At 50.3% G+C, this 12,107-nt stretch overlaps 1 protein-coding gene across 1 annotated transcript in view; it reads left to right on the forward strand.

Annotated features, from left to right (window-relative positions):
- Positions 1 to 2,035: 2,035 nt before the first annotated feature.
- GAD2 (glutamate decarboxylase 2) overlaps positions 2,036 to 12,107 on the forward strand; it is a 41,732-nt gene continuing 31,660 nt past the window's right edge. Inside the window, exons 1-6 of the mRNA XM_017817258.1 lie at positions 2,036 to 2,224; positions 2,491 to 2,550; positions 2,672 to 2,824; positions 3,905 to 4,138; positions 8,989 to 9,079; positions 9,900 to 10,012. Coding sequence (XP_017672747.1) covers positions 2,149 to 2,224; positions 2,491 to 2,550; positions 2,672 to 2,824; positions 3,905 to 4,138; positions 8,989 to 9,079; positions 9,900 to 10,012 — 727 coding nt within the window. The 5' untranslated portion in view covers positions 2,036 to 2,148. The remainder of the gene's footprint in view (positions 2,225 to 2,490; positions 2,551 to 2,671; positions 2,825 to 3,904; positions 4,139 to 8,988; positions 9,080 to 9,899; positions 10,013 to 12,107) is intronic.

Consider the following 12,107-nt stretch of genomic DNA (forward strand, 5'->3'; position numbering starts at 1 on the left):
AAAGCAATAGCCACCGTGTTCAAATTCCCCCTGATTCTCTATTCAGAAGACCTTCTTTCACAGAAACCACACAGATAATTGCAGCACTTCCTTTCAGGATTCGTAATTGCATGTTCCCAGCTGCAAAGCAAGAGAAGGCAAATTTCATGATGCCAGCATAAAGGCTTGATCCTGCTCCCTTCCTTAGCTCTCCTAAACATGACAATTGGCAGCAGCCAGCCACAGGGAGGGGCTGGGTTTTGTCTGAATGGACACACACATTTGGCTCTTTTCCCAGAGACAGGTACCTATTGCTTCCTGATCTACAAATAGTTATAAGGCTGTGCACCAGATTAAAATTTACTGCAATGTAAAATTTTGCTATAAATTGTTAAATTTTGAAATCTGTTTAAAGTTGCTTTCTCATGTATTATTAAAACAGTAAAGTAAATAAAAATACACAAAGCAGTGATACAGTTGGCTGTGTCTGAATTACACCCAGAACTGATGAAATACTGTGGAGTGGGGCACGAGCAAGGCAGGGAAGGGCTCACAGCAGCCTCTGGCCGTGGAAAGCTGAGTTATTGTCTATGTAAAAGGCAATGTGATGCGGCAACTGAAACAGACCTGTAATTTCACACGAAGAGGTGCCTAGACTGGTTCTCGTTTAGTTTCCCACCATGGCAGTGTTTTGAAAAACCAAGACATTTCTGTGAGGTCTCACGGGGGGACAGTCCTTGTAATCATGTGGGTGCCTGCAGAAAGTGGAGAGATTCCCTCCCAGAACACAGCGTGGGAGCCCCAGGGCCTGGCTGCGAGGAGCGTGGGGTCCCTGCGTGACCAGGGCTCTCCGGCAGAGCCAGATCCTGGCCTGGCGTGTTCCCGCCTGCCTCCCTCCAAGGTTAGGGCTTGAAATCCGTCCTGTGTCGGAGAAGAGGCAGCAGCGGTAGGGAAGGGCTCCCGCGGAGACCCGGCTGAGTGGAGAGAGAGGTCTGCTTGGCTTCAGAAACGACGTCGTGGAAGGAAAGGCTAAGGCTGTTTTCCTGCTCTTCCAGTCTGGCCTCCGAGACCTGCAGCCTCCACGGGAGTGGAGCGAGAAGAGCGGCTCCACCAGGGTCTCCATCCCGGGAGGTTGCGAGGATACCCCGGGAGTGGCCCGGGGACGCGGCAGCAGATGGGGGAGCCAAAGGCCGCCCCCAGGCAGCCGCGGCGTCGGGGAAGAATCCTCCTGCACCTCCGTAGGAGCCAGGACCCTTCTGCCAGCTCGGGAGCTGCCCATCCCCGCACGGGCCCTTCCACCAGCGCCTTCTCCACGGCGGCCCGATGGGGCGGCGTGGGCTCCGGAGGGTTGTCCTTTCCCCGCCCCGAGACTGCCCCGCTGCTCGGCGCCGGCGGCAGGGGCTGTCCCGGCCTCGCCCCTGCCCGGGAGTGCCCTGCTGGACGTGCGGGGGTGCCCCGGTATAGGGTGAGGGGCGGGGGTGGGTGGGTGTGTATTTCCCATCACTTTGCACCTCACAGGACTGAGGACGCTTCACCGTAGACCCAGCCCGCCCCTTCGGGGCACAAGGCTGGCCCATCGCGGCCTCCCGCGCCAGGACGTGTAAAACTATCCTTCCGTCCCGCTCAGCGCTCGGCGGCGCCGGTGGGTCCCCTGCTCCCACCCCGTCGGGCTACCGCCGCAGAGGTCGTGGGGGCGTCGGTGGGGTGAAGACAACACAGGCCACCTCGCTCGCCTTATCCCCCCGAGGCAGCTGCAGCGCCAGCGTAGGGTGACCCTGCAGTTCGGGTCTGTCCCCAGCGCTATCACGCCCCCACTGCCGCCCCTCGATCCTCCGGTGCGGGGCGCGGACTCCCCTGACAGCAGCCGCCTCCGCCGCCGCCCGCCTGGGCGGGCACCTCCCCCGGCCCCCGCGGCGCCGCCCGCCCCGTCCCGAGCAGCGGTGCCTGCGAGGCGCGGCCGCGGCATCTCGGCGGAGCGCGCCCCGAGGGTGCCCACGGGAGACGCTCCCACCCACGCGTGCCCGGGGCGCTCCCGCCCCTTCGCTGCCGCCGCCTGGCGCAGCCGCGCGCACTTACACACCCGCACACTCACACTCACGCACACTCGCTCAGGCCGCCTGGGCTGCAGGTCTCGCCGCAACTCGCCCGTCCCGCCGGTTCGCCTCCGCCATGGCAAGCCCTGGCTCCGGCTTCTGGCCCTTCGGGACCGAGGAGGGCTCTGCGGCCGCCGAGAGCCCCGGCACAGGTAGGGGGACGTCGGGCGGCCGGGCGTGACCGGCCCGGCGGTTCCGCCGTGACAGCACTGCCCGGTCGGCGAAGCCCCCTTTGTGGCAGCTCGAGCGGCGGGACGAAGCGGTGCGGGCGGCGGGGACCGACGGCGGCGCCAGCCCGGGCCAGCGCTGCTGAGCTCGGCGGGGCAGGGGGTTTCTGGGGAGCGGTGCCCGGTGTCGGACCAGATGCCCCCGGTCCGCGCCCGCCCCCAAGGATCCTCCGCTCCATTTTCTCTTGCAGCCAGAGCCTGGTGTCAGGTTGCCCAGAAGTTCACAGGAGGGATCGGAAACAAACTCTGCGGTAAGGGCAGGGAGGCGACGGCAGCTCCCGGGGAGCGCCGCGGGACCTGCCCCGGGGCGGGGGGCGAGGGGACGGGGTTGATGCCGCGGTGCTGAGGCCGTGTGTCCGTGTCGCTGTCAAGCCCTGCTCTACGGAGATGCCGAGAAGCCCGTGGAAACCGGCGCCAGGGCAGCATCCCCCGGGGTAGCGGAGCCGCGGCTGGCCTGTACCTGCGACAAAAAACCCTGCGCCTGCCAAAAAGCGGAGGTGAATTACGCCTTTCTGCACTCAACAGGTAACGGCGGTCCCGGGCCACGCTGCTTCTCTAAAACTAACGAAAAAACCCGGGGATTCGGTCAGGAAATCGTCTCCGCACGCGTTCCGCGGAGGCGGGGGAGCCCGGCGGTGCGCGGCGGAGCTCCGCGCCCTCTGCCTCGGCCCCCTCCGGCGCCGGGCGATTCGCAGATCTGCCAAAAAACAGCCAAATAACAAAAAATCCCGAAAAAAAACCCCAAAGCAGTATAATCCCGCGTGCTGGAACCTGCAACTTTCTCTAAGGAGAACTGACAGTAGCGACCTTCCCTTTGAAGATCTTGCGATGTAATTAAGATTTGACGAGAGGAGGGAGAAAGAGCGCTCTCTCATTTGTTTCAGTTCGAGGTATTTTTGTACTTCATCTTTTCTGACCTTGGAGGTAGCGTCTCCGCTACTGAGTAGATTCCAGCTCCCCGCAGACGTGCGCTAGCCAGGAACTCTTTCGTTTGCTCGGCAGCCCGGGACACGCTCTGCTCGCCTGGCCCCGCCGGGGAGAGCTGCTGGTGCTGCTGTTTGCCTGACCGCCCCCGAGCACCCCAAATTAGGGGCTTCCACTACAGTCTGGCTCTGAGTGAGCCATCGCTCTTAAACAAAAGCTTTGTGTACACCGAGAGACTGTGCGGCATTGCCTCAGAAAAAGGCATTAAATTATCAACAAGTTACTTACATAGCACAGTCGCCACGAAGGTATTTTATTGCAAGGCAAACGGCAGTTTTTAGGGTGCTGCTTGTAGCGTTTGTTGCTCAATCTTTATTTTTCCTGAGGTTCGTTTTCCGTTTTTTCTTGTTTATCTGCTCTCTCTCATTGTCTTAAAAATTGGTCCGAAATACGCTGTGGCCAAAATTTGTTATTTTAAATAAAATATTAAATCCTAAGTGTTATCTTTCAGAACATTCCTTAAAATACAGCCTTAGCAATTTATTTATTAAATGAAAACAAAACCTATTTGTATTCAACACAGTGAAAAGATTTTCTAAACATAAATGGGAGAAGCCTTTGTCCAAAATCTGTGTATGTGGTTGTAAAACGAAGTTAACTTTTAAATTTCTCCATTCCCAGATCTTCTGCCGACATGCAACGGAGAAATAACAACTATGTCTTTCCTCCAAGACGTTGTGGACATTTTACTTCAGTATGTGGTGAAAAGTTTTGATAGATCGACAAAAGTTATTGATTTTCATTACCCAAATGAGCTGCTCCAGGAATATAACTGGGAACTGGCAGACCAGCCACAGACCTTGGAAGAAATTTTATTGAACTGCAGAACAACACTGAAATATGCAATTAAAACAGGTAATAGCCATGCTCATTTTCTACCCTGTATGGTCTCATCCATAGATTAAAGGCGCCATTTTATTTTAGCTTGAAATGTTAAAGATTGAAGCAGCAACTGTATTTTGTCAGTTCCAGGCAATTTCTGGCGGCGACAGAAATCGTTTTCCAAAATGATAAAACACTCCAGCAGCCCCATCTCTGTAGCTGTCAGTGCAGCCTCGCACACCCTTTCCGATTTAAGATTAATGTGTCTGTGCGTCGGAGTTGCCGAGTGTGCCGCTGAGCGGCCTTTGCACCACCCTCGCCACTTTCCGCTGTTCCTTCTCATCCATTTCACGTGTGATGCCCCGGGAGTCGCCTCTCGTTCCCTGCAGACCCGGGGTGCGGCGGCCGCAGAGCTCGGCGCAGCCGGGAGTAGGGCGAGGAGGGGTTGTCCCTGCATGGGGGGCAACAGGGACCAGCCCATTTAACAGCCAAAATCGCAATAAATATGCTGTAAATGGGAGCTCTGAGCAGCCATTTGCTGTGTCTCCCTTTACCTGCAGGACATAAAAATAGGAGAATTTAACAGAACCATGCACAGGAATATTGAGGGGTTTGTCCCAACTTTAGGCTCAAGCAATAAAACCGAGGCCGGAATTGTTTTAATAGCCATTTGTTGTTGTTTTCCACTGGGGAGAGCAGGGATAGGTTGACTTCTGCCTGCCTGGGACTCCACGTTAGTGGTTAGTCGTGCCCCCCCTGCGGGCTTCGTGGCGGGGAGGCGGCGTGGGGCGACCCCAGGCATGGGCAAGCGCCCGGCTCTGCTTAGGGGCCACCTTAAATAAACGGCGGCGGAGAGGGCAGAAAGCGGAGCCGCAATTACGGCTGTCATTGGGAAATAATGTGGAGTCCGGGGAGCTCTTAGTGGGAATTTGAATTACTGAGAAATTGCTTAAAAATAAATTTGTAGCAGTTACTGAAAGAGACAAAAGGCTGATTTGAGACTAGAGGTTGAGGGGAAGACAAAAAACGGGTTTTGTCCCCTTTTGAGAACAGAACAGACCGACCCAGGTAAAGATTATGAGGGATCTCTGTAATCCTCGTTTAGAGGTGGAAATGACCAGCTGCATGTTTTGATGCATGGGTGGGGTGCTGTCAAAACGCCTGTAAAATGTTGGAATAAACAGATAGATGATGTCCACAGGAACAAAGTCGATCAGTCCAGTGATCCATGTTATGTGTCTGGGTAGGTCATAGGAAACATGTTTGCACAGAATGGTGTAAAACGTGGGATCTGTGATTCTGGGAAATAAAATATAGGGTTTCTTAGATGATTTTTGTTAATTGTTTTTTGTTATAGCCTATTTTCACGTAATAGACCTATTTAATTTTGTGCATCCAAAAAATACCCTTTAAAACAATGTTACCATTTCTCTTCCTCACCCTAAATAGCTGAGGCTTTCCCTACTTGGCATTTTAATTTTTTTTTTAACGAAGATAATGCTTTTGAGGTCTGAGAATGAGTGCTGGGGGGGTTGTGTGAAATGCAGCGGCGTAACGGGGTTCAACCAAGGGGTGCAGAGCCACCTCATTTGGCTGCTGCTGCTCATCAGCATCCTAGGGTGTTAGCCCCAACCGGGGGGGCCTCATGAAATGCATGGGATTTACATCTGGAGCCCTTCGGCATGTGCTTCAGAGTAAAACACTGGAATTACCCTCAGAGGAAGGATAGTGTGGTGAGGTTTTTGGCAGTGGGGTCTGTCTCCACTCCTGTCACAGGAGCCCTTTGGACATGGCCCCTCCTGGGCTGTGTTTGGCTTCAGGGGCCCAGGGTGCTGATTGTAAAATAAATTGTATTGCTTAGATTAGCCTCACAGCTGGATCCCCAGGTCCAGGGATTCGAGGAGCCAGATGGCTGATTTTTCATCTAAGGGGCAGGTGTCGGTTGCTCCAGGTGTTGTCTGCATGCCACTGTTTGCTGGGGTGCTCAGGGGAACCACACTTTCTGCCCCTTTACTAGCAGAGACAGAATTCTTGCTGAGAGAATACGAAAGTGACTGCGAAAGCAAGGAAAGATGGATGCAGAATTCAGTTACTGTGCAGTGCAATTGAAATTGAACGGAGTAATTGAAATACAAGCATTTAAAAATGGCTTGGAAACCCCAGGAAGGGTGCAAGAAGCTGGTGCTGGCCCAGCTTTGCTCCCTGGCAGGCCCTGATGCTGGCCATGCGTGCAGTGAGGCTGTGAGCAAGGCCAGGCTCAGTGCTGCCGGCCGTGCCTTTATCTGTGCTGTCTAGCCATGCCTGGCCCTTCTCGTCCTTCCTTGTGGAGGCTCTGTGTTCATGCTGGGCATGCCCATGCCTCAGACAAAGTGCAGGCAGGTGTATGTTTGAGAGGGTGCACAGGGCAAAGGCACGCCCTCAGTAGGGAAAGACTGGCCCTGGGGTGTCCCTGTGTCTTGGCCCTGGTTCTTGGCAATCATGTCCCGATTTACTCAGGGATATCTGTGAACTCACTGTATACTGCTAAACCAAGCAGCAAGCAGTAATCTCCTACTTTCACCTCTCTCCCTCGCACCCTGTCAGTCTCTTTCCCAGTCACCTCTTTGTTCAGTGACAACTGCAACAAAAGATGTGCATTTCAGGCAGACAGCACCCGGGTAGTGATTTTTGAGCATCTCTCACAGAGTCTTCTTACCTTGCCAGTGGAGCCTGTATTTTAAGCAAAGCCACAATTTTCCATGCCCATCTAGCCAAGGGAAGAGAGCTCACTCACATATGTGGGTGTCACATGGACAAACCATTGCAGCTGGGGCTGGGGGCAGCTGGGGCAGTACATTCTGTGCCCTTATGTATTACAGTCGTGCTGCAGAAGGGAAGGGCATCGTCGAGCGGAGGGAGCTGTGTCACAAGTGTGGGTGCTGGGGGCTTGCCCAGCAGCAGCAGCTCCTGCTCTCTGTACTGACGTCTCAACACAGCGCTGCTCCCCCCACCTCGCTCGCTCCAGGGCATCGCTGCCCGGGCTCCGCGTGCAGCCGGCCCTGTCCCTACGGCGGTTCCCAAAGCAGGTGGGTTGCTGTGAGGTTCGCTTGAAGAAACAGGCAGTGACAACAGGGCTGTCGCCTGGGGGTGGGTATGGGGCTGACAGAGAGCCGCTGAGACACTGCAGATGCAGATACGAATTCTGCTATTCCCCAGCTTTTCAGTGTGGATTTATTTCCAAAGCAGGAGTTTTTGTAGCCTTTTTGAGCCTTCCTGTAGCCCGGATCCGGTAAAGGCTTTTACTCCTAATTTTTTGTTACTTTCTGGTGAAATTTGGGAACCAGCTTGGAGCCAGCTGTGACACTGAACTTGAGTTATAAATACAGAAATCTCCAAAAATCCCATCATCAGGGGAGATATGGTTCTCTGCAGGCCAAGCCCGTCACGGGATCACCGAGGCTGTGGTGGCATTGGTGGGGTGCATGGGTGCCTTAGGTCCGTCAACCCCACTTAAGAGCAAGGGCCAGATCCTGTGCATTCTGCTGGATCTCAGCATCATTCCTCAGTGCCTCAGGGACTTTGGCTGCCTGTTGTTGGCAGCACAGACCAGGGGAAGGTGGTAGTTCCTGTCTCTGGTGGGGAGAGCTCAGTGCAAAACATGATCAGGCTTAAATGGCTGTGGCAAAGGGCTGGTCTCAGGTTAAGGGCACAGTGGAATTTGCATGTGTGTGTGTCCCCTGCCCCGTATCCTCAGCTCTGGTCTACCCACTCAGCTCAGCCTGATTACTCTGCCTTTGTGTGCTGCAGGGTGGGAGCTGGGGAGCAATCCCCTGTGCTGTTCTGCCAGCCATGTGTCCGTGCCTGATAAGGGGCCACAGGAGACTGAAGATAAGTTTTCTCTCAGTGCTGGGTCTGCATTTCCTCAATCATCTTGCTCTATCTTTTGTTTTCTCTGATGGCAATAACAGTTCGTCATCTAAGGGTCAGGACAGGTGTTTTCCAAGCAGAGGCTGCCTTCCTTTGAGTCAGATGGCATTTAAGTAATTGTGAACCATCTATAATTTGTACCGGTAATTATGCCACTTATCAGGGGCTTGTGGGAAGTGACCAGTAAAAATGGAGTATTAATGCTTTCTGGGTTTAATGGCTCTGGGCACATTTTTAAGAAAAATCTCTAGCAGGATTTTAGAAAAAAAATCAGGAGCCAATTAGATTAACTAGGTATGTGGACTATCAGCTCCTTGAATATATTCTTGTGCATCAGTCTGCTGGGGCAGCAGTGCTGGTTTTCATGGGGTTTATTTAAAATCACAATAGCAGGTAGCCAGGCTATTTGTAATTGCACTCTGAGAGGGAAAAACTGACAAGGACCACCGCCTTCCCTGCCATCTTCGTACAATCATCAGCCATTGAGTCATGTGCAAAGCAGTCACCAAAATACTCCATTTTCTCATTTCGCCCTGTCTATTACAATCATTAGCCATTCATCACTGATGTTATATGTACTGGCAAGCTCTTCAGATGGTGTCTCGTGCGTGCCTTTCAAACCTAGTCAGGCAAAACCATATCCAGTGACAACATGTGACACACTAACGGGAGCAAACAGCTATTTTTGTGAGGCAGCAATGTGCTAATTTTCAAGGCATATTGAAAGGATAATAGGGAATGTTGGAATTCATTATTCTGTGTTCAGTGTAATTACTCTGATTTTACTGAGTTTGGAATGAGAAAGAAGAGAAATCATCCTGCCTTTTCCAAGAAATGTATTTACTGCTGTTTGCTTTGTTTCATACCTTGAAAGTGCTTCCTTCTCTATAGAAATCCAGAGGTAAATACAATGTTCAGCACTGAATAGTTTCATTCAGAGTCATCAGCCTTTTGATAACATTTTCCATCTTGTGCAGGGCACCCTAGATATTTTAATCAACTTTCAACTGGATTGGACATGGTTGGATTGGCAGCAGACTGGCTGACATCAGCAGCAAATACTAATATGTAAGTAGCAGATTTTTTTTCCATAATATTTAATATAATTTTACAGTTAAACTCTAAAATATTAATTGCTGTATCTGAATGAAAGAATAATTTTATGTTAAGACTGCTGGGAAAAACTTAATCTGCTTTTTAAATGGTTGCTACAGTTATTTACACAAAGACTTTCAACTTTGTCTTGTAGGCTGTCTTCTATAAAATTTCATCATACTAATACGATGGTGGTTTTGCTACCCCCAAAATACGCAAAAGATACATATAGATTAGCATTTTGCATGCATGAATATGTAAAATGAAAGGTGTGCTAAGTGAACAGTTGCATTCATGTAGAGGGGTTGTGTACAATGCATACTTGGGGCATGTAGAGCTTTCTGTAAGAAAGAGATGCAGAATTTAAAGTGTGGAGTTTTCACTTTGGGACTAGGAAGCTTTTTTGTGTACTTGGTTAGCTTCATGCACTGTCTTGTCATTATGAATAGGACTGAGGACATGTGTGCTTTAGATGTGCACACAGGTTTATGCAAGGCGAAGGGCTGGCTCTGCCCAGCATCTCTTGAATTTAGGGCAAAGCCTTGAGCCTGGAAGAGGTGGGCAAGATTTTTTTCACTGAAGCGGGTGGAAATGGATTCTCAAGCACTCTCTGCATTTCTCCTTCTAGACATTTGATGTCCAATCCGAAGGAAGATTGTGGAAAGTATTGTCAAACAGAACTCTACCCAGTGCCAAATAGAGTATATTGTGGCTACAGTGTAATGTAATATTGCAAAAAGATGTACTAGTGTTGTAGATGAAAGCATTAAATATGGACATTACTACATTTCAGGTTCACCTATGAAATTGCTCCAGTGTTTGTACTTTTGGAATATGTCACACTAAGGAAAATGAGAGAGATGGTTGGCTGGCCAGGGGGCTGTGGCGATGGGATATTTTCACCTGGTACATAACATTTCAAGCTTTCTTTATTTTTCAGACTACGGTATATGACATCCCCTATAGCTAAAGAGTAAATATAATTAAATATGCATGTTTGAGAGGACACTTGCTAGTAACCACCAGTGGCCTCTTTGAGATGATAAAGTATTGCATGTTTATGAATTTCAGGGATGTGATTATGAGGGTCTGTTTGAGCAAATTGCACTGCATGATGAGCAGCTGTAATGGCACATGGGAAACATAATCAGAAGAGACATTTGCCTTGCAGTTTCGCTTTGCCCCCACTTCTTATGGATTACATGAAATAGAAAGACTATTGTATTAATAATGGAGGGAAGAAACACAACAAAGCTCTCCATCATCACAGGGGAAATTGGAGGAAACAGGGAAAGACGTAGCATCCCTTCCAGTAATTTTAGTGGAGTCAGTAGGACCCTGCCAACAGTAGAGTATGCTGTTAGCTTTCCATGTAAAGCCTGTTTTGCTCACTGGGGTATTTGGGTGGCTTGTTAATCTGAGTGCTTAAAGGCTTAGAAACCTGGTTCTTTCAGGGCAAGTCAATAAGGCAAAAAAATTAGTGTCGAGTAATCATTGACTCAGACAAACACTACATTGTTAAGACTTTTTTATTTTTTAATCATTCCATTTAATCTTTTGATTTATACTCTTCATCACCTCCTCTCTTACTCTGGAATATCACGGCAAAAAACTTTGGCCTGTCTGCCTCACAAAATTGCAAAATATTGAAAGAATTTACGTTGGGTATAATGTCTTGGCTTGTCAAAAGAGAACAGACTGATAGCTGTTGTGGAAGGAGCCTTTCTGAAAAGAAAGTCCATTGACCTAATGAAGAGGGAAAGAGCACACTACTGAGCAAAGAAAAAGCCTCACTGATAACAGCGTAGGACATTCAGCTCTCCGAGGCCATCAAGGTCAGGCAAGGCTCATCTTCAGCTTCTCACATCTGAGTGCACCTGTGGGAAGTGGTGTGGGATTTTTGTTCTTGCTGTTTCCACAGATGAGAAGAATTGACATTGCTTTTTGATGAGTTCTTATTTAAAGAGTGCTGAGAGCAAAAGCTCTAGCAGCTTTTACTGTAGTGCTTAGAGGTCCCCCTGAAAACCTTGGCCCCCATCACATCAGGCATCTAAACTTGTGTCACGAGCCCAGGACCTAAGTCAAAGCTTTTGGAAACTGAGCAGTGGTTGGTTACTGAACAGTCCCTAACCTGACTTGGTACAGCTGGTTTTAGTTCTTTACCTCGCAGGCTTGAGACGCAGTAACCCCACAGGGGTGGTCAGGGACCTGAGAGAGGAGAGAAGAGCAACAGCAACGCTGCCCAGCCAGACCTTATGGGCACAGGCTGGGCATGGCAGCAGAGGTGAAAGGCTCAGTGCACATCCCAGATCTGCCTGTGTCTGGCAAACTCAGCTAGAGATAGTGTGAGTCAGGAAAGGTGTCCAGGGCCTCAGGAGGAACTGCTGGCCCTGCTGGGACTGCGACAGATCCCTGCCTGACCTGGGGCCAGGATGTTGCTGGTGTGTCAGGTGCCAGAGCTCGCTTCCTTGTGCTGACACCAGCATGGGGACGAGCTCTCTGCAGGCGTGTACCTGCACTGGCCGTTTGCAGGGCTGCCCCCTCTCATCCTTTCTTCCTCTTCAATTTCTGTTTTGTGCAAAGTGCATCTTTCTAATTCACTCTCTTAAGGCAGCAATACTCAGTGTGCAGGTTCTGCTTTTTCAGGCAATAATAGAAATCATCTGCATGCTGTCTTCTCACTTCAAGCTGTCATGGCTTCAGCTGAAGACCTTACTGTTACAAAGAAAAGGTTCTTGCTCTCTGCATTCTCTGGAATGAAATAAACAGTATCAATACATGCAAAGCATAAAGGCCTGATTATTTTCTTCAAATTCCATAGGTGTGTTTTGTTGCCTGCACTTAACTCAATGTAAACACAGCTCCAAAATTAAAGGCAGAATGCAGGCTTATTAATAAGCTTAAGATTAAACAACAAAGTAATAATAATAGGAAAGCCTGGTAGTGAAGAAATTTAATATTTCAGTCTTGATTCTTTTGACACCGAGCCAATGACTTTTGA

Source organism: Lepidothrix coronata, unplaced genomic scaffold (genome assembly GCF_001604755.1).
Source record: "Lepidothrix coronata isolate B3197 unplaced genomic scaffold, Lepidothrix_coronata-1.0 Scaffold59, whole genome shotgun sequence".
Taxonomy (NCBI): Eukaryota; Metazoa; Chordata; class Aves; order Passeriformes; family Pipridae; genus Lepidothrix; species Lepidothrix coronata.